The sequence below is a fragment of the Canis lupus genome, chromosome 11 (assembly GCF_011100685.1).
Source record: "Canis lupus familiaris isolate Mischka breed German Shepherd chromosome 11, alternate assembly UU_Cfam_GSD_1.0, whole genome shotgun sequence".
NCBI classification, from domain to species: domain Eukaryota; kingdom Metazoa; phylum Chordata; class Mammalia; order Carnivora; family Canidae; genus Canis; species Canis lupus.
In genome coordinates this window covers 11698778-11721915 of record NC_049232.1, presented here as the reverse complement: position 1 = coordinate 11721915, position 23138 = coordinate 11698778, and the positions used below count along the sequence as shown (strand labels likewise).

The following is a 23138-nucleotide window of genomic DNA, read 5'->3' as shown; positions in this document are numbered from 1 at the left end:
TCTGTGTGCTCAGAACAAATTTTATCCTTTGCTATTTAAGGTATTTCAAACGGACGGTTTTCCACTAGATGTCTTAGCCACAAGATGGTGTCCTAAACATTGCAACAAATGGCTTTAGCTCATAAACAGAATTGACTTTGTGTGGCAAAAATGCTTTTCAAGTTGAAAATGCCAAGTGCCCAAGCATAAAAATAATTTACTCCTTAGCCTTTACTCTTGTGCAAAATGTACTTGGGAAAATGTATTGTTCAACTCAATTTGATTAAATCTCTTTGTGGTAGATTTGTATTTATTTACATTAATGCTACACTGGAATACTCAGTTCATTAACTTCTAATTTAGCTGAAACAGAGGAAACTGTTTTCCTTGCAAATCACAACAAATTTTTCAAATGGCACATTTGGACACTTGAACTTTGTGTGATGTACATTTTATTGTATGTCATGAGAGATACACTTTAGAGTTCAAGATTTTTATCCTGTTTTTAAGTTCTGTAATGGTTTGCTTTGGAAAATCAGAGATGGTAACATCCAGTTTATCTTGAAACTGACTGTATTAAAAATATGAATATGGTAAGTTGTATGTTATTTTTTTAATTTGAACATTGTTTTCTGCTGTCAAAAACTAAAATTTATTCCAAGGATCCTGAGAAAACTCTGGTCCTAATAATTGTTAACGGCAATCACTGACTTCTGGACATATGTAGAGACTTTCTATGCCAAACTCCTGGGACAGAAGAGGTTGGATGCTTCTATTGCTTTTAGGAGAATCTGAAATAAAGAAGAAATTATTCAGATAAAACTAAATACACTGATAATAACCTCTAATTTCATTTTAAACTCTATCTTTAAAAGCAAGCTACATTGCCCTGTGATTGAAAGTGGTACTTTTGCTTTTAAAAAAGGTGTTTCCTGGGCAGCCTGGGTGGCTCAGTGATTTAACAAGGTAAATGCCCATCAAAATAATAAATGATTGAGGGACAACTGGGTGGCTCAGTGATTAAACATCTGCCTTTGGCTCAAGTCGTGATCTCGGGATCCTGGGATCGAGTCCTGCATCAGGTTCCCTGCAAGGAGCCTGCTTTCCCTCTGTCTATGTCTCTGCCTCTCTCTCTTTGTGTCTCATGAGTAAATAAATAAAATCTTAAAAAAATAAAATAAATGATTGAATACATTATGTCTACATGATGAAATATTATTTAGCTGCTAAAAGAATGAACTAATGATACAGAATTGACTAGAAGAATTTACACTATGTATTGTTGAATGGGAAAGTTAAGGGGTTTATAATAAAATCCCCTAAAAAAGAAACAACAGAGGAGCACTTAGATGGCTAAGGTGGTTAAGCATCTGACTTCAGCTCAGGTCATAATCTCAAGGTCTTGGGATGGAGCTCCAAGTCAGGCTCCCTGCTCAGCCTCTCATTCTGCTCCTGCTCTCTCTCAAATAAAAAAATAAAATCTTAAAAAATGAAACACAACAGAAACTAGCCAATCTGACATGTAGGAGGTGATATCTGATTGTCATTTCGATTTATGTTCCCCTGATGATGAGTAGTGTTGAGCATCTTTTCATGTGCCTATTAGCAACTGTATGTCTTCTTTGGAAAGATAGCTATTTATGTCCTCTGCCCATTTTTCAGATTATTTGTGTTTTCTGGTGTTGACTTTATATGAGTTCTTTCTGTATTTTGAATAATTAACTTTGATTGGATATATCATTTGCAAGAGGAAATATAGTTAATAATATTGTAATAACTTTGTGTGATAACAGATAGCAACTACACTTATCATAGTGAGCATTTTGTACATGTATGTAAGTCAGATTGTTATGTGGTGCACTTGAAACTAATATAATACTGTATATCACCTATACTTCAATATTAAAAATTTTTAATGAAAATACTCAGAAAAATCTTATGCATTTACAGTACAAAATATATCTGTATATGCCCATACATGTTGTATATGATTAAATAGTATGGAAGAAAGTGTGGAAGAATTCCGTTTAGTTTAGTATTTATAGGAATCCTCCTTGAAGGCTCTCATAGTCAGTTTCCTGGAGAGCAGACTGAGCTAGAGTTTAGCTTGCGGGGAATTCTTTGGAGGAGTGCTCCTCGGATCAACCATGGAAGGAAAATGAAGGAAAGTATAGGTTAAGCTGAAGGAGGGCTGAGCCTCGATGCAATCACAACAGCAGCTCAGCTGATCCAAGCAGATCCTTGGAGCCGGGATATTCCTGCATAGTCATTGCAAACTGGAATAATCTGGCTTCCTTGTCCTACCTTCTCTGTGTGCTTTCTCCCTCTCAATCCTCTTCACTGACTGGTCATTGGATTTTAGCTGCCCCAGAAAGGAGGTGTAATGATGTGGCTGCAGCTCTCATCAGCTGAGGCTTAAACTTCAGAAGGGAGGATTCAGCTATAAGCTGTCAACGTTCCCAACAGTTGAAGGGATAAGCACTTTAGTCTTGGAAAGGGTAAGGAAATCTACTTGGCACACCATAAAAATCCCTAGAGAATGGGGTGAAGAATAATGTGGTTGAAAGGGGGGAAGACAGAGGAAGAGGTAGCCATACAAGAAAAGTGAAAAATAATTTTAATAAAAGCATTTAAACAAGTGGTAAATGTGCATCAATATTGCAAGTGCTGTGGGAGTTGCAATGCTATGAAAAATTCATAATGTTTTACTTGGAAGAACCTTCTAAAAACCTTTATTGACTTAGTTTTATTTTTAGAAGATGGAGGAAGTTACATCATTCTGTACACTTATTGCAGTATTTTGGCTATGGTAACTATATTCTTACTAAGGAGCTGTATTTGGAGAAAAAATTTGTCCTGAAAAAACAGATGAGCATGTTAATAATATACTGTGCTTTAATGTATTATAGTAAGGCTCTGAACCACTTTAGCTAGACTATGCATACAGCTTTATAGTATGATTCATTTATTGAATAGCTATCATATGCCAGGCAGATTATGAGGCCCTGGAGACTGGAAACTAAACACAGTGATTCAGAGCCTTGCAGGATAGACAGATGAAAAAAGGGGCAGTTACAGAATGATAAAGGCTATGGTATAGATGGAGTGCTGTGGGAGCTCCAATGACCACCTAAACACAAACCAGAAGATTGCAGTCAAAGCTTCCAGGAACAGGATGCTTCTGAATTGTGGAGTGGAAATTGGGGCAGGTGAATAATAAGGAAGAAGATCTGAGTGCAAGAAGGGTATGTTCAGGATGCTTTAAGTAGTCTAAAATGATGCAATGGAGAATTTAAGTTGTATACATTGGGATGAGGGCAAACGTGTCAGGAGGTTTTCCTGACAAGGTGGGTCCAGCAAGGTGGTCCCATGCTGGGACAAGATCATAGAGTCCTGACAGGGAACATAAGGATAGGGCATAGTCAAATAGGATAATTTGAAGAGAGTATAATGAAGCAACTATTTATAAAGATGTGGTAGGGGAATGGGGCAAGGGCTGGACATTTCCACCTTAAGCCTAATGCAGCAAGAGTTAGAGGGTTATTAGAACATGCAGACGAGAGTCTGAGTAGAGATAGATTCCTTCTTCACCAGAGGCCTGGTTTCTGAGGAAGGATGCTGCAGTAACATTGAAAGTAGGCAGCTGGGAGAATGGATGCCATGCTGGGGCCACCAGACAGACCAGCCCATTGATGGGTCCTTGTCGGTTAGAATGGAGAAAGGTGAGAAGAGCAGAGAGTGGTTCTGGAGGGGCAGACAGATCTCTTCCTGTGTAGGTGGCAGCTGCAGAATTGAAGATTAAGGAGGAGGCAAGTAGATGAGCAAGGGAAGGAAGTGACCTCCAAGCAAATAGAGCAATGTGGCAAGATTCTGTGGCAGGAGGGTACATGGTGAATCTGGAGACTAAAACAATGCCAATGCAGTGAGGGTGGACAGGGAAAACAGCTGGGATGTAATGTTACAGAGGTGCTATGAGGCAAAATTAAATACTTTTGTCTTTATTCCCAAGAACAGTACAATACCATAGAAAAGTCTGATCACGTGTAGCAACATCTAATTTTGTTTTGTAGAAATCACTTTCCTATTTGAGAGCATAGTGGGTCAGAGTGAATGTGTGAAGACAGTTTGGAAGATGGTGACAGTGGTCTGGGTGAGCCATCATGGTGGCCTACACTAGGGTACCGGTGGTAGAGAGGCAGAGGGTGGACACAGTCAAGAAATAATTAGGATATAAAAACCAAGAGACCTTGGTGACATTTCAGACATAGAGGCTGAGGTAAAAGAATTTTTAAGCAGGATTATGAGGTTTCTGACTAGATCGGAAACACTTTGTAAAAAAATTCCCTTTCCTTTCATGACAATCCTTACTCATCTTTATAGTAGCACTAGCTCTTCATTCAAGTACTCATTTATTGTCATGATCATTTCTTCACTTATGTTGACAATTTTCCCTGTGTTAGATGATCAACTCATTTCCTTTCTTAACTTTCTAACTCATTACATTTCACAAATTTTCACCCAGGAGTTTCCTCCTCTTGGTTGGTTCACAAAGCACATCACTTCTTCCTAACTCCCTCCTCTGGATGTGCCCTGTGTAAGAATACGCATTGAAACTATCCATTTATGGTTTCCATTTATTTCCATCTTGCTCTTGTTTCCTCATAAATACCCCTTGGATATCAAAGATATATCTTTTGCCCTTTCAAGATTACTAATATACAGTATCTAGGTATTTCAAATTACAGAGAAGCCAAAAATAAGATAGTTCATCCTAAAACTGATAAGTTATTCCTCAAACACATTTTGTATTTGTCTAAAACAAAAATGTTTGAAACAAGTCTATCAAACATTTTCCTGTTTTAACACTGGGCAGACTCTCCTGAATTCACATTAATAAAGGAGAAAAAAAGAGCTTCAATTGTTTTGTGTGGATCCTGTTCAATTAGAGGAAAATTATTTTTCCCATATGATTGTATGAACTCAATAGTATATATATATATATATCAATAATGACATTGGAATATTAACAACCAAGAAATTGAATTCAGGTACTGCTGACATTTTCACTGCCAATTAATATGACTGAAAATGCATCTAATAATTAAGAATGTGACATCATTACATTCCATTAATGACTATAGTTAGGCTAATAATAATTTATTCTTGAAAATTAAGTATTAAAGGCAGAAAAAGAAGTGTGTTCTGTTTAATGCTTCAGATGAGGAACTCTGCATAGATTTGGTCTTGAATCTTTTCCTAAGAAGGCAAAATGATAGAGTGGGTATGCTGAGAACCTGAAATTGAAACTTCATAGTCGTAGTCTCACTTAATCACTGGTTAACAGTTAGGAGTCTCAGTTTCTTCATCAGTGAGATGGAAAAAGCACCTAAATTGTAGAGTTGTTGTGAGAAATAAATGAGTGTTTGTAAAGGCACTTTATAAATTGTACAGTATGATGCTAATATTACTTATTGTTATTAAAGTTTTAAAAGATTTATCTATTTGGGAGAGAGAGAGAGAGAGAGAGAGAGAGAGCTTGAGCAGGGAAAGAGCAGAGGGAGAGGCAGAGAGAAGACTCTGCACTGAACTTAGAGCCTCACATGGAGATTGATCTCACGACCCTGAGATCATGACCTGAGCCAAAACCAAGAGTCCAATGTTTAATGGACAGAGTGACCCAGGTGCCCTTAAACAGGAGCACTGTCCCTAATTCCAGATTCCTTGCCTCAACAATAAATGCTTCCTATATTACTACCTATAATAATTCAGATGGAGGAAATGCCTGACAAATAGGAAAAAAAAACATTTAGAATGATACTCTTCAAAGAGAAATTAGTTTTTTGCTTTAGTGAATATACAGATAATTCTTGTTTTGTGTGGTAGTGCAAGGCTATGAACCTGACCTTGGAAGTTGAAAGTATGCAAAGTGATGATTTAACCATTGGGGAAAATTATGATTGTTGTGTGACCTTTAAAGTTGTGTTGTCAAAACATGAACACTCTCTTACTGTTGGTTATAAATATACAGGAAAATGAAAAAAATAAATAGAAGACCAGTATTATTTAGGGCACTGTAATTTAGAAAATTAGAAACTGTAAGAATTAAAAGTGTTTCATTTTTTTCTCTGAAGAAAAAAATCAAGTGTAGTTTGATCCGTGTTTTGCCTTTTCTTCTAATACAACTGAGTGTACAGAGCCACCATCTTCCTTTAATATCTTGATGAATTGCAAGACTCCTTCCAAAATTGGCATTTATTTCCAAAATTTCATCTTTTGCCTTTCAATGTTGTGAAATACCTCCAAGAATTCTTTTCATGTGAAGTCTTCCCCCCTTGCCTCTGGTGTCACTTCTCTGGCATATCTTCATTCATGTCATTATAACTGCCTATTTAGGTCCACAAATTCTAATCACATCTAATTTCACTTCCAGCAGTGTTGCTTTTTTACTTCTTTGCTACACTTTCATCTATTGACTAATTCTCTCTGGGCTATCCAATATTATCAAATGTTATCTGAGTTTGTCCTTGAGAGACTAGCAGGGGGACAACACAACTGTCTCACTGTCTCAAGGTAAACTGGGAAGCAACGCACAGTGGCCAGTCACCACCAGGCTTTGAAAGAAGTGACATGATTGGTGACTGACCATGATGGTACTTGATCAGATCTTCTATTTTTATAGTGATTTGTGGGCCAAAGAGTTAGCAACACAGTGTGTTTTTTGTGCTGTTTGCTCAGAGACAATGTATCATGGTGACTGATATTTGAACTGTGTTGCAGGTGAGTGTTTAACAACATTAAGTTGTTAATGTTAAATAACTTTAACTAAACTGTAGTAACTGAAATTGATGCATCTTGAACAGTGTGAAGTGAGAACAGCCTGTATATTTGATCAATGGCTAAGGAGAGAGCAAAGCAAAAAAATAATTTTGGAAAATGCCTGAGGCTAAATACAAGAGAGAGAAATAGGAGTCCTCCAACTTTGCCTTCAGATTCTTTCTTAATTTAATGAGAGGACACATTATAGAGAACTATAGCATAATGTGCATTGCTTAGAAGTAAGAAAAATCAATAACCCCACCTAGTTTATTGCTATATTTAAATTTTATTTTTTTAAAAAGATGGTAATTTCAAAGGGTTAAAATTTCAAGAGATACAGAAAGTCTCTACATTGAAAAGGTCTTACTAAGCCCTTTCTCAGCTTATAGTTTCTTTCACTGAGGGCAACTAACATGATGTTTCCAGATATAGTCTCTGCCTATAGAAGCAAAAATGTTCACAAACCCACTCATAAGTTTCTTCACTTTAAAATACCAGTTCTAAGTAACTAATATTTCTTGAGCAACTAATATTTGCAACACACCAGACAATATATTGAACTTTATATATGCTTTGTCTTATTTGATCGCCCCAATAACCTTTGAGGCTGTCATTCACGCAGAGGAAATTCAGACCCTGTGAGTTTAACTTCTTTTCCCCAAATCATGCAGCTGCTACGTAGTGAAGCAGGTATTCTGAATTCTCAAGTGCAGGTACCATCTAGGATCTGTGTGTATGTCATGTAATAGCATTTTAGTAGTGTAACAGTCCTTTTATAGTCCTAGAAATTATTTTTTGATAATTCAGCATGATAATACAGTGTGCAGGGGGTTCGAGAGAGACTTAAGTATTTCCAAAAGCATTAGCTCTGTCTCTCTGTCTCTCTCAGGAGTTGGTTTGGCCACCATCTGTACTGGGAAATTGGCCAGGTTGCTTGGAAGGAGCCTAAACCTGAGTGCATGTCTATGATCTGCTCTCCTGCCAGCCAGGCAGTCCCATCCTTTTTGGGCACTGGAGTTCTGTCAGACATGCAGCAAGCGGGTGTGTCTGTGCATGAGCGCATGTGTGTAAGCATATCATATTTGTTCAATTATTCACTTAAAAATTATATCTATTAAGTGTCTTAATCTTCTCCGCTGTCTTTTATCTGAGGGTGGAAACCTTAATGGTGAAACTCAAATTTTTAAAAAGTCAAGTGAATTTTCTTGGCTTCAGGAACTCTGGGTCAAAGTTTGAGTAAGATTGTACACACACACACACACACACACACACACACACACACACACTCTGTCCTGGGGTATCTTGGCATGCAGATTAAGTGCTTCTCCAAGGAAGCTTGACCCTTTCAAACGAACCATACAAAATCTGATTAATAATTGAACATGAAGGATGATGATTTTTAAGAGCTGCTAATGTTAGGGGAAATATGCTGTGCTTTCCTGCAAGTCTCAGGGCCTGGGATCTTGGCATCACTAGGTGTTTTTGTTTAAGAGTAATGCAATCTATCGTGACAGTTAGGGTTGGCAGCCATATCTTTCTGTGTACCAGATTTTTGTTTAGAAATGTAGCCTCCACTTGGCCCAGTTCCAGGAACTTGCTTTTTGATTTGGGAAAGCTCCAGTCTTTGTTTCAAATATTAGACCAAGAGTCAAGATTATATCCCATCTGTAAGATAACTTACATTTCTGTTTGCAGTTGTATCTGAGAAATAAGGTTAATTAAAATATTTTTATAGAGAGGCAGCAATGTCTCCGTAGATGATCTCATTTGCTACTTTATTTAAAAGTTTGAGCTCAGGGCATCCAAGCACCCTCACTTTGCTATCTTCTCACTTCAAAGTCTGTGTCACTTCTTCCCTCTTGTATGATTCTGGTTGGGGAGGATATATCCACCAGACCCATACCTGAACTCTTCCTCTCCTTATCCTTTCTTCCTGGAACCTCATTCTGTCAGTTGCTTCTCAGCTCCTTTTGGCTAGCTCCTTTCCTCATCCTGGTACACTGACAGGCACCCTCTACCCTCTTGCACCCTTAGTTGCTTAATGAACTGGATTTTCCACCTCCTTCTCCTTAACCCCATGAACCTGGCCTTCTATCACCACCTCCACTGAAGCCATTATTCCAGAATAACCCCCAACTTACTGGTTTCCAACTCTGATGGCCTTTCAAACCATAAGCTCATTAGGCTCTGTGGCATTTGATGGAAACTCTCTTCCCTCTTGGCTTCCAACATGAGCGGTTTTTGGTTTGGGTTTTTTTTTTTTTCCTCAGTCTTGTTATTTTTGTTCCTTTTCTGTAGTCTATCAGTGGTTCCTGTTATCATCTCCCCTAGATATAGAACTCCTCCAATTTCCAAATGTCTTTATTTGGACCTCTCTCCATGGTCTCTATTTTCTTTCCTCTCTTCTTTGTTGCTTCAGCCTTTTCACATTTTCACTCACCATCTCCATATGGACAACTTCCTGATTCACTTTTCCTCCAGTAATTTTGTGGATGATGCAGACCAGCACTTCCAAGGGGCTTCTGGATGTCTTCACTCACTCATTCACACTTATGGAGAAGCTACAAGAGATAAGAATTGCTCTAGATTGTGGAGACAGTAGTGAACAGAACAGAATCCCTGCCCCACAGAGAGCTTGCATCCTAGCAAGACAAGAAAACATAACCAAATAAACAATGTGTCAATTGGTGACAAGTGCCATGGAGAAAAACAAATCACGTCAGAGGAGAGAATAATGGGAAATGTGGTGAGTCATTCAGATCAAATCATCAGTTAAAGTTCCTCTGTAAAATGTCACTTGCGCAGAACTCTGAAGGAAGTGAGTGTGGGAGCCATGTTCACATCTGGGGGCAAACTGTTCCCAGAATAGAGAGATCAGGCATTGAGGTGCAGGGAGGCAAATGTGACTGGAGTACAGCAAGGAAAAAATGTTCCCTCTCCCTGTAGCTTTATCTCTATCTCTCTGATATGTGGATGGAGATACCTGATATGGAGAGAGAGAGAGAGAGAGAACATACTTCTTTGATATCATTATTTATATATTTATGTCTATGTAAAATTCTTATAATCTTACCACTTCTCACACTCTTGCAGAAACCATTGAAAGGTTTTGAGCTGAGAAGTAAGAGGATCTAACTTCCTCTTTTAAAGAAACACATTGGCTGCTTTATGGAGAAAGGATTCTACATCCCCAAGTGTGAAAGCAATTAGGCCAGTCAAGAGTAAAACATAATAGTGCAGAAAAGAAGATGGAAGCTTGTACCAAATGGCAATGATGAGGATTTTTAGAAGTGGTAAGGATCGATTTTGAAGGAAGACTTGAAAAGATTTACTGAGGACTGGTTTAAAGTATGAGAGTAGTCAGAAATTATGGGGCTTTAGAAACTGATAGAATGGACTTTCCGTTTATCATGAAGCAAAGACTTTGGGTTTAACAGGCAATGGAGGGTGGTGAAATCAGGAGTATGGTTTTGAACATTAAATATGAGAAGTCTGTTAAACATCTGAAGGGAAATAAGGAAATATCAATTAAATGTTTATACAAATATATACAAAGTATATGTATTTTGAATATGATCGACACACAGTGTTAAATTAGTTTCAGGTGTGTGTGCAAGTTAGTGATTTGACAAGTTTGTACATTATGTGTCTTCTCCACTGGCTAAGCTACCATCCCATTACAATGCTTTTACAGTATCACTGGCTATATTTCTTATGCTGTGCCTTTTATTCTCATGACTTATTTAGTCCATAACTGGAAGCCCATGTCTCCCACAACCCTTCACCCGTTTGGACCATTCTTCTACCAGCCTTCCCTCTCGCAACCATCAGTTTGTTCTCAGTATTTATAGGTCTGATTTCTGCTTTTCATTTGTTTATTCATTTGTTTTGTTTTGTTTTTAGATTCTACTTATGAGTAGAATCATATGGTATTTGTTTTTATTTGTCTTTTTCAGTCTAACTTATTTACATTAGCATAATACACTCTAGGTCCATCGAAGTTGTCTGAGAGGCACAATCTCATCCTGAGTGGCACAACCTTTTATGGCTATATATTTATACACACACACACACACACACACACACACACATATACCACATTTTCCTTATCCATATGTCTATGGATGGATATTTAGGTTGCTTCCATATCTTGGCTATTGTAAATAATGATGCAATAAACATAGGAGTGCCTATATCTTTGTGAATTAGTATTTCCATTTTCTTTGGGTAAATACCCAGTAATAGAATTATTACCTATTACTAACTCTATTTTTAATTTTTTCAAGAATCTCCATATTGTTTTTTACAGTGGCTATACCAATTTACATTCCTACCAGCAGTGCATGTGGGTTCCTTTCTCTTCACATCCTCACCAACACTTGTTATTTCTTGTCATTTTTATTTTAGCCATTCTAATTGTTGTAAGGTGATATCACAATGTGATTTTCATATGCATTTCCCTGATAATTAGTGATGTCGAGCGTCTTTTCATGTGTCTGTTGGCCATCTGTATGTCTTCTTTGGAAAAATGTCATTCAGGTCCTCTGCCCTGGGTTAGAATGTTAACCCTTTATTAGATATTTACAAATATTTTCTTCCATTTAGTACATTGTCTTTTTATTTTCTTGATGGTTTCCTTTTCTGTGCAAATGATTTTTATTTTGATGTAGTTTCAATAGTTTGTTTTTACTTTTGTTTCCTTTGCCTTAGGAAAAATATCCAGAAAAATGTTGCTATGGTCAATGTCACAGACATTACTGCCTGTGCTCTCTTTTAGGAGTTTTATGATTTCAGGTTTCACATTTAGGTCTTTATTCTATTTTGAGTTTATTTTGTGTATAATGTAAGAAGGTGTCCAATTTCATTCTTTTATGTGTAACTATCTGGTTTTCTAAGCACCATTTATTACAGAGACTATCTTACCCATTGTATGTTATTGCCTCCATTGTCATAGATTAATTGACCATATATATGTGGGCTTATTTCTAGAGTCTCTATTCTGTTATATTGATCTATGTGTCTATTTTTGTGCCAGTGCCAATATCAGATGGTTTTGATCACTATAGCTTTGTTGTATATCTTGAAATCTGGGATTGTGATACCTCCAGCTTTGTTCTTTCTCAGGATTGCTTTGGCTATTTGGGATCTTCTGTGGTTCCATACAAATTATTTGTTCCAGTTTTGTGAAAAATGCAGTTGGTATTTTGATAGGGATTACATTCAATCTGTAGATTGCTTTGGACAGTATGGACATTTTAGCCATATTGGTTTTCTCAGTCTGTGAAAATATAATATCTTTCCGTTTGTTTGTGTCATCTTCAATTTCTTTCATCAGTGTTTTATAGTTTTTGGAGTATAGGTCTTTTATTTCTTTGGTTAACTTTATTCCTAGGTTTTGTTTTTTCTTTTTTGGTCCAGTTGTAAATGGTGTTGTTTTTAAGTTTCTCTTTCTGCTGCTTTATTATTAGTGTATAGAAATGCTACTGATTTCTGGGTATTAATTGTGTACCTGCCACTTTACTGAATTCATTATTTCTAGTAGTTTTTTGGTGGCATCTTTAGGATTTTCTCTGTATGGTGTCATGTAATCTGCAAACAGTGACAGTTTAATTTCTTCTTTACCAATATTGATGTCTCTTACTTCTTCTTCTTATCTGATTACTGTGGCTAGGACTTCTAGAAAAATGGAAATCCTTGTCTTGTTCCTGATCTTAGAGGGAAAGCTCTCAGTTTTTCACCATTTTGTGTGCTGTTAGCTGTGGGTTCATATGAGATATTTATTATGTTGAGGTATTTTCCTTTTAACCACACTTTGTTGAGAGTTTGTATCACAAATGATGTTGAATTTTGTTAAATGTTTTTTCCTCATCTGTTGAGATAATCATCTGATTTTTATCATTTGTTTTGTTAATGTGGTGTATGATGTTGATTGATTTGCAAATATTGAACCATCCTTGTATTCTGGGAATAAATCCCACCCAATGGTGGTGAATGATATTTTTAATATATTGTTGTATGTGATTTACTAATATTTTATTGGGGAGTTTTGCATCTATGTTCATCAGGGATACTGGCCTGTGATTGGTTTATTTGTGTGTATGTGTTGTGGTGTCTTTGTTGTTGGTATTGGTAAAGTTTGGTAAAATATCATAGAATGCATTTGAAAGCTTTCCTTCCTTGTCTAATTTTTGGAATAGTTTGAGGAGACAGATTTTAATTCTTCTTTGGGTGGCTCAGTGGTTTAGCGCTTGCCTTTGGTCCAGGGCGTGATCCTGGAGTGCTGGGATCGAGTCCTGCGTGGAGCTCCCAGCATGGAGCCTGCTTCTCCCTCTGCCTGTGTCTCTGCCTCGCTCTCTCTCTATGTCTATCACGAATAAATAAATAAAATCTAAATAAATAAATAAATAAATAAATAAATAAATAAATAAATGGTACAATTCACCCTTGAATCCATCTCGTCCTGGACTTTTATTTTTTTGGTAGTTTTTAAAAAAATTATTATTACAGATTCAGTTTTGTTACTTGTAATCAGTCTGTTTAGATTTTCTAATTCTTCCTAGTTCAGTTTTGGAAGATTATATACTTCTGAGAGCTTATCCATTTCTTTTGGATTGTCCAATTTTTTGGCATAGTATTTTTCACAATGTTCTTGTAATCCTTTTTATTTCTGTGATGTCAGCAGTTGATTCTCCAGTTCATTTCTGATTTTATTTATTTGGGTTCTTCCTTTTTCTTAATGAGCCTGGCTGTTTATCAATTTTATCTTTTCAAAAAATCTGCTTTTGGTTTCATTGATTTTTTTTCTATTGTTTTAATCTCTATGACATTTATTTCTTGCTCTGATCTTTATTATTTCATTTCTTTTTTCTTCGACTCACTTTGGGATTTGTTTTTTTTCCTAGTTCCTTGAGGTGAACAATTAGATTGTTTATATGGACTTTTCCTTGTTTCTTGAGGGTAGACCTGTTTTACTATGTATTTCCCTCTTAGAACTTCTTTCATTATATCCCAAAGATCCTGGACTGTTGTATTTTGCTTTTATTTGTTTCCATATATTTTTAAATTTCTTTGTTGGTTGTGTCACTGACCCATTAGTTGTTTAATATGGTGTTGTTCAGTCTCCACAAGTTTGTGGTTTTTTTCTAGTGTTTTCTTGTGATTTCTTTCTTTTTTTTATTTTTTAAAAGATTTTATTTATTTATTAATGAGAGACACACAGAGAGAGGCAGAGACACAGGCAGAGGGAGAAGCAGGCTCCATGCAGGGAACCCAATGTGGGACTTGATCCTGGGTCTCCAGGATCACACCCTGGGCTGAAGTTGGTGCTAAACCGCTGAGCCACCAGGGCGCCCTTGTGATTTATTTCTAATTTCATAGCATTGTGGTCAGAAAATATGTGCAGTATGATTTCAATCTTCTTAAATATATTGGGGGTTATTTATGGCCTAATATGTGATATATTCTGGAAAATGTTCAATGTGCACTTCAAAGGAAGGTATATTGTTTCATTTTTAGATGGAAAGTTCTGTATATATCTGTTATGTACATTTGGTCGAATGTATCAATCAATGACATTGTTTCCTTATTGATTTTTCCGCCTGGATGATCCACCCATTGATGTAAATGGGGTGTTAAAGTCCCTTACTATGATTATATTACCATCAATTTCTCTCTTTATGTCTGTTAATGGTTGCTTGATGTATATAGATGCTCCAGTGTTAGGTACATAGATATTTATAATAGTTATATCCTCTTGTGGGACTGATCCCTTCATCAGTATTAATGCCCTTCTTTGTCTCTTGTTATGGTTTTGTTTTAAAGTTCATTTTGTCTCATATAAGTATTGTCCAACCTGGCTTTTTTTGCACTTTCACATGCATGGTAAGTATTTTTCCATCCTTTTACCTTCAGTCTTTATGTGTCTTTAGGTTTGGCTGTAGTGTTATGTTTGGCTTTCTTTCTCCATTTTTTGTGTCTATCACAAGTTTTGGGTTTGTGATTATCATGAGTTTTATATATAACATCCAGAGTAAATAGCCATCTATATTAATTTGGTGGTCAATTAAATTCAAACACATTCCTTAAAAAATACTAACAGGAAAAGAAAACAACTTTTTTCCCTTTTCTTTTTTTCTTCTTTTCCCTGTTTACTTCCCCCTCCTCATTTTATGTGTATGTTGTCATAGATTACATTTTTGTGTTCATAATTTTCTTATGTCTAATTATGGCCATTTCTTTTCCACTTAAAAAAGCCTCTTTAACATTTTCTGTGAGGCTAGTTCAGGAGTGATAAACTCCTTTAACTTTTGTAAACTCCTTTAACTTTCGTTTATCTGGGAAACTTTTTTGGTTACAATTCTGATTGATAATCTTGCCGGTAGTGTCTTTTTGGTTGTAGGTATTTTTCCCTTTCAGCACTTTAAATATATCGTGTCATTCCCTTCTGGCCTATAAAGTTACTGCTGAAAAATCAATTGATAGCCTTATGGGGTTTCCCTTGTACATAAACCTTTTCTTCTCTTGCTATGTTTAAAATTCTCTCTTTATCTTTAATCTTTGATGTTTTAATTATAATGTGTTGTGGTGTGGACCTCCTCAGTTCATCTTGTTTGGAACCTTTCTGCACCTGAGTATCTATTTCCTTTCCTAGGTTAGGGAGGTTTTTAGTTATTATTTCTTCAAATAAGTTTTCTATAGCTTTTTTTTTTCTTTTCTCTTTTCTTTTTCTTTTTCTTTTTCTTTTGGTACCCCTACTATGCAATGTTTGTTTGCTCAGTGTTGTCTGAGAGATCCCTTCATTTTGAATTTTTTTTTCTTTTTTTGCTGTTCAGGCTGTGTGCTTTTATTCTCTCTGTTTTCCAGATCGCTATGTTCTTCTGCATCTGCTAATCTACTATTGATTCCCTCTAGCATATTATTTATTTCACTTTTTATATTCTTCAACTCTGATTAATTCTTTTTAGTATTTTCTTTCTCTTTATTGAAGATCTCACTGAGTTCACACACTCTTTTCTCCAGTGAAGTGAGTATCTTTAAGCTCAGGCATATTGGGGGATCCCTGGGTGGCTCAGTGGTTTAGCACCTGCCTTTGGCCCAGGGTGTGATCCTGGAGTCCCATGACCGAGTTCTGCATCAGGTTCCCTGCATGGAGCCTGCTCTTCCCTCTGCCTGTGTCTCTGCCTCTCTCTCTCTCTCTGTTTCTTTCATGAATAAATAAATAAATAAAATCTTAAAAAAAAAAGATCAGGCATATTGCTTATCTCTGTCATATTTCATTCTTTTTCTGAGGTGTTTCCTGAGTCTTTATTTTGGAACACATTCCTCTCTCTTCCCATTTTGTTTGGCTTTCTGTTTGTTTCTATGAATTAGGTGGAACAGCTATTTCTTTTAAATTTGAAGGAATAGGGCAGCCCGGGTGGCTCAGCAGTTTAGTGCCACCTTCGGCCCAGGGCATGATCCTGGAGTCTAGGGATCGAGTCCCACATCGGGCTCCCTGCATGGAGCCTGCTTCTCCCTCAGCCTGTGTCTCTGCGCCACCCCCCGCCCCCCGCTTTCTCTCTCTGTGTGTCTCTCATGAATAAATAAATAAAATATTAAAAAAATAAATTTGAAGGAATAGTTTTATATATGGTGTCATCTATATAGACTGTGAGCTCGGTGACTTTGGCTGGCTGGCTGGAGCTGTGGCTCTGTATGCTAGTCACTCTTTTAAACTGTGGCTTTTTAAAAATGAAGAAATAATAATAATAGTAGTAATAATAGAATAAAAAATAAAATACTAAAAAAAGAAAAAAGAATGAAAAGAAAAAAGTATAAAGAAAGAAAAGAAAAAAACTAAGAATAAAAATAAAAGCAAAAGTAGGAAAATTGAAAGAAAAATAAATAATTTTAAGAATAAAATTTTAAAAAGGATACCTTGGTGGCTCAGTGGTTGAGCTCCTGCCTTCAGCTCAGGGGGTGATCCCGTGGTCCCAGGATTGAGTCCCACATCCAGCTCCCTGCATGGAGCCTGCTTCTCCCTCTACCTCTGTCTCTGACTCTTTCTTTCTCTGTGTCTCTTGTGAATAAATAAATAAAATCTTTAAAAATGAAAAATAATAAAATAAAAACAATAATAGTTTAAAAAAAATTAAAAAAACACCCCAAACTCCAAAACTCAGCTTATTTTCTGTGCCCTAGTGCCAGTGGGGCTGATATTTGGGCTTGTGGACCCTTGGCTCACAGAGGTTGCAAGCTCACTGTGCTGGTCTGAGTTTTTAGGGTGGAGGATGAGAGAGTATCTCCACAGCTCCCTGGCTCTTTAAAATGCAGATTTTTTCCTGTTTCCCAGTATGACCCAGGCTGGTGTGGGTCTGCAAACCCTGAGATCGCTGAGGTCACAAGCTCCCTGTGATGATCAGACCTCCTAAACAGTGTTCCCACAGCTAGTCCTCCATGTGGAGAGTTCTAGTGTTCTCTCTTTTACACACTAGTTACTCTGAAACTGCAGCATTTTTTTTTTTTTTCTGTGCAAGGATGGAGGACTCTGTTCCCAGTCCCTCAGTACTGTCACTCCCCTGACCATTCTCAGTATTTGAAAGGGGGATTGCCTTTGTCACTATACCTCTGTCTCGTTTCCATTTTCTCTCTCTCTTGGTTGTTCAGCAGCTGTTTAGTTCTTCAGGAAGAATGAAATTTGATGTGTTCGATGGAAGAGGGGAGTTCAAGGTCTTCCTATGTTGCCTACTTGGACTGGAACACAACAGATAGGTACTTAAATAGAAGTCACGGGACTGGTGGGATCTTTAAAGAGCAAGTATAGATAAAGAGGAAGAAGAGACTCAGAAGTGAGGACAGAGTTCTGGGACCCTCTAATGTGTAAAGTTCAGGAAGAGGAGGAGCAGTTAGAAAGAGAGACAAACAACAGCCAGTGAGTGTATTATGAATGAAATGACAAGTCCTGCTAGCTGGTTGAGTAAGAGGAAGGCTGAGAAATATGCACTAGATTTATCAATGTGGAGAGGTCACTGATGATCTTGGTGGAAAAATAAAATGGTTGGTGTGGTGGCAAACAGTGAACACAGACTTACTTGTAGGGGATGAAGAGAAAACAGAATAAATAGGTACAGGAAGCAGTAATGACTTTAGGTTTTGTTGTAAAAGAGAGCTAAGCAGGGGGTGGCTGCTTAGTGTTTGCTGGAGGGAATGCTAGTCCAAAAGTGACTTAAAAAAAAAATATATATATATATATAGAGAGAGAGAATAACGTCATCTTTGCTTCTCATGAGAACCAATCAGTAGGGAGGGCAAAATTGATGATACCAGTGAAAACAAGATTATAGGTGTGATGGCCTTGTGTCCTGCAATAAATATGAGGGTTGGGACTCAGGGCACTGTTGGGAGGTGAGTTTTAGGGAGTAGCATAGATGCTTCAACCACAGTAGCAGAACAGAATGCTTTGCACATGAATACAAAGGCAAGCATGTGATCAATGATAAGAAAATATGAGGTTCTCCTGGGATTCCTTCTAAACTCTCAGTGAAATAAGAGGATTATCAACAGACAGTGTGGAGTGGGAAGAGAAAGAGATCTGAGATGAGAATGTAAAAGATTTGTCTGGGACAATGGCTATTGTATGTTTTTGACAGCAACATAGGATAAGTACCACTATGAAAAGGTAAATACACGAACACACACACACACACACCAAGAATTTCAGGAGACAATGTCCTTCCTTCACTTATTTATACTTCTGTTCAGATCTATTTTATTAACAAAAGGTGGGTAGTGACTCACTAAATAATTTGGTGACACACGAATGGGTTGTAGTCTGCAGTTTGGAAAACACTCATCCAGAAGAACTGAAGAGGAAATTTTCTAAAGAGATGTAATAGGATCACATGCAGCACAATAAACCAACCTAAGGTTAGAAATAAATTGGGGCCAATCCATTTAATCAAAAGCACATCATTATGGACTCCCCACACCTGACTGTTCCTCTTATCCAAGATCTCTTTTTATTCCTCTCCTCCAGTAACACAGATCTGAGATCTATCAGTTTTCTTGTACCCCATTTCTGTAACTCTCCCTATTCAATCATTTGCCAAATTTAAAACATTCTTCCTGTAAACACTTACCAGCATCTCATTGTTTCTATTTCCATTGATTTTGCCATAGTTCAGACCCTTACCACCTTCTTTTTACCTTATATCATTACTATTCTTATTAGGATAATAAGATGTAATGGATGTCCGTGACAAATTTATTTTAAAAAGAGAAGCAGCTAAAGAAAATAAATATCTAACACAATCTCATTAAGAGGTTATCCAGCTTCGTTTGCTGGTATAGGTACTTCCATTTTGTATGCATCTCTATTATTTTCTCTATACTTGTCTGTATACAATTATATAACGAAACCCAGCCTTATGCTTGCTTTTCAGAAAACACATTGTGAATTTCTGCTCCCAGTATTATGTGTTTGGCAAAATCATATTTAATAGCTGTAGGGCATTCCATGTATGGTATTTTAATCTAAACCATTCTGTTGAGTTTGTGCAGTCATGTGCGTGAACCTCTCAGATCTGGGTCTGCAGGGAGCACAATTTGCCAAGGACCCCTGCTGCCGTGCTTGCAAATCAATTCATCTCCTAGCTTGTTGCAAGCCCGCATTTCCCAGTCAATAACAAAGCTCCGGAAATGTTCTTTTGCAGCCCCATTTCTGGGAGACCTGGGATTCCTCTGATGAGTGACTCTGGCTTATGGGTCTCCCAGACCACTGGTGGAAGATTACCTAGAGCCACACACAACTTTCCTTTCTTCTTTCCCTCGGGACCAGACTTGCACGGAGTCTGAAGGCTTCTCAGGCTTCTCCTAGCTCCTTTCCCATTTTCAAGGGCATTTCTCTTTCCCCTGAGACATTTCTTATACACTTAATCCCATCTTGGCATGTTTCTCAGAGGACTGAAAGGAGCACAGACATTCAAGTTGTTCTCAGGTTTGTATTCTCTACAACTAAACTCTTAATTGGTGAACTCTTAGCATATCATTCAAAGCACTGCCATTGCTCAGCAAATTAAGCCTGAGCACCTCCTCTCTCCACACTTGGCTCCAACCCATCTCCCCAGCCCCATCCAGTGCTCTTAGCCCAGGGCCTGCTGACCAAATAGTCTTCTATTTTCTCCTGCCTCCTCCACCCCCAACTCCCAAGAAAACATCTGTCTGGCTGATACCTCCTTCCTTCCTGATTTTTTAAAAAAATATTTATTTATTTATTTATTTATTTATTTATTTATTTATTTATTTATTTATTTATGACAGAGAGAGAGAGGCAGAGACATAGGCAGAGGGAGAAGCAGACTCCCTGCGGGGAGCTTGATGTGAGACTTGATCCCAGGACCTGGGTATCATGCCCTGAGCCAAAGGCAGATGCCCAACCACTGAGCCACCCAGGTGTCCCTCCTTCTGGATTTCTTCTTGACTTTCCCACCCTGATGTTCTTTCTTCTCCATTTTTAAAGGGCACAGAAAAGTGTTTTCTGCAGTGTATTCACCCTTTTTGATATGTTATCAGAGAGGCTGTATAGTCCAGTGGTGAAGTGTACAATCTGTAATCAGACAGACCTAGATTATCATTTAAAACACACACTCACACACATACAAATTAGCTGAGATTGGATATGTTTGGGCAACAGTGAGCTAAACAAAAGAAATCCAAGATTTTTTGTTTTGTGTTGTTTTTAATTGCAAGACTTCCCAGAGCCCTTCAAATGTTCATACAGATTGTGACTTTCCAAGGCCAGTATTGATACTTTGCACAGCTTTTCTTGAATTTATTTGATCACAAAATCCTTTAAAAACACCGCCAGACATTACTTTTTTTCTTGGAACATACTGGGAAAGGGTATAAGTAGCCCTAGATTTTTACATGTGTGGTTTTTACAGTACTATATATATTCTCCAACGTGTTATAGTTATTTGCATATTTATCTTAACATGTTTTCCCACTTTAGCTTTAGCATGAGGCCTTGAAAATAAGGGGCACTTTCTCAGCTGAAAAATCACAGAATTTTAGTTAAGGTTCATGGATCGGAATAATATTTGGCAACTGGAGAAAGTTTGCCTCTACTTGCAGTGCTCTTCCACAGTCATTTTTATATCATAATATCCTGGGCTACGTTTCAGGCTGGAAAAATGATCTTGATGTTGGACAAAAAGACCTTGTTAACACGAGGCTAAGTACATTGTCTCTACAAGTCACTTTATTGGTACAGCATAAGTGGGTGTAAAGATAGAGGTTCATTTTAAGGGCAAGGAAGCAGGAGTCTGCAGACTCTGGGTCTTGGCCCGCCCTGGGCAGCGAGGAGGGCAGCCTGTGGCTTAGTTCTGATTGTTTTCGTTTCCAAGGCTGTGCTTGTCAAAGAGGTACTCGGCCAGGCCGGAATCCGGGGCCCCCATCTTAACCAGGTTTTGCACGTGATCACCCAGTTCTTTGATAGACTTCACCTGCTCATTCAGATAGTGCGTCTCCAGGAAGTCGCACAAATGGGGGTCGCCTTGGTCTGAGGCCAGAGTGTGCAATTCGAGCAACGACTGGTTCACATTCTTTTCCAAGAGCAGCGCACACTCCATGGCCCTCAGGCCGCTCTCCCAGTCGTCCCGGTCCGGTTTCTTGACGTCCCGCAGGCAGATCCGGCCCCCCCGCTGGTTCTGCAGGCGCATCAGCTTCTCGGCGTGCTGGGCCTCCTCCCGGGCCTGGCGAAGGAAGTACCTGGCGAAGTTGTTGAGCGCCACGTCCTCTCGGGAGAAGTAATAGGCCATAGACAGGTACGCGTAGGCCGCGTACAGCTCCAGGTTGATCTGGCGGTTGACGGCGGCCCTCGCAGTCGGGGTGGAAGTTCTGGCGCACCCGGGAGCCGGCGCGGGCGCGGGCGCAGGCGGGCGGGGCTGGGTCCCGGGAGGCGGCGGCCGCGGCCAGAGGGCGCAGGGGCGCGGGGGGCGCGGGGACGCCAGGGGCGCCCGGAGGCCCGCAGCGGCGGGAGCGCGAAGCCCGGGCGCGCGCAGCGCAGGGACAGCAGCGAGGCGCGGATGTTGGGGAGGAGCCGGAAACAGGGCCGCATGGCTCGGCTCCTTGCGGGCGGGGGCAGCGGGCCAGGGCGGCACAGCGTGCGGCCGGCGCCGGAGCTTCGGGTCGGCCGGCGAGCGCGGCCCCAGGCGACGGCGACCGCGTCACACACACCCGGGGCGCTCCCGAGGCGCCGCGTTCCGGGCGGGGGCGGGGCGGCCGGGGCGCACCTGCAGGGCGGGGGCGGGGCGGGGCGGGGCGGCCGGCGGGCGCACCTGCCGGGCGGGGGCGGGGCGGGGGCGGGGCGGCCGGGGCGCACCTGCCGGGCGGGGGCGGGGCGGGGGCGGGGCGGCCGGGGCGCACCTGCAGGGCGGGCGCAGCCCCGTTAACCCGGCGGTGCCCCGGCTCTGCCCGTGGGCCTTTGTGACTTACTAGTTCATCGAAGTCAAAAGTGCTGTCCCAAAAATAGGCGCTGGGACGGGCGGAAGGGAGGAGGCACCCGGCGACGCTGGCCCTCCCTCTGTGGACTCTTTCTTTCCAAAGCTCAAGGCGCGCGCGTGGGGGGGGGGGGGGCACAGAGCCTTGAAATAGGATGAAACAAAATAGGTCCCAGCCAAAATGGATGCTTATAAATGGACTTTCTATTTATTTTAACAAGTGCAGGTACGGAAAGGACTGCTAGTACAAATTTTCAAGAGTCTGTAGTAAGAGTGCTTTTTTAAAAAAGTCATCTTATTTTTAAATATAAAATGCATCTTTACTGCAAAATAAAACACTAGAAAAGTAGGAAGAAGATATAAACTAGTTCTAAACATGAGGTTATTTATCTGGTTTTTGTTAACGCAGATACATAGAGTCTGAGCAGAGCTGTGGAGAAGTTGAATCACTATGTTGCACATCTGAAACTAATGTTACATTGTGTGTCAAGTAAAATGACTTTTTTTTTTTTAAGGGCAAATGCCCAGCTTTTACTAACAGACTTGTAATGTTGAAGTTCCAATGCCTTTTCTTAGCCTCAAGAAGATAAATTTTCTTAGCTAACATGCTAGGAAGTGTCAACAATACCAGGTTGCATCCTAGGACAGCAAACTGGTTCTGCTTTCTCATTGATCTTTTCAATAATGAGATTATTTGAGGTGTGATTATCTTTGTTGAGAAAGAGGTCAGATTCTAGTTTTTCTAGTGTATTTTCCAGGTGCCTTATTAAGTCTTGGCTTTTAAATCTTGCTGCTTCCTTTATGGCATGTATGAAATTTTTTCCCACATTTCTGGAGATCTGCTCACTCCTTCAAGAAATTTGAAAA

General features: G+C 39.1%; 1 protein-coding gene and 1 long non-coding RNA gene across 6 annotated transcripts in view; one reads left to right on the top strand and one right to left on the bottom strand.

Moving 5' to 3' along the window:
• The window catches only part of LOC106559531, a 450184-nt gene that overhangs the window by 112966 nt on the left and 314080 nt on the right, over window positions 1-23138 (top strand). The gene's annotated exons all lie outside the window — the stretch shown is intronic.
• Window positions 20492-21904, bottom strand: LOC608550 (ferritin heavy chain-like). The gene is given in 3 exon segments (XM_038551935.1): window positions 20492-21647; window positions 21649-21768; window positions 21770-21904. Coding segments are annotated over 3 exon segments (738 nt in total). The 5' UTR covers window positions 21890-21904; the 3' UTR covers window positions 20492-21149.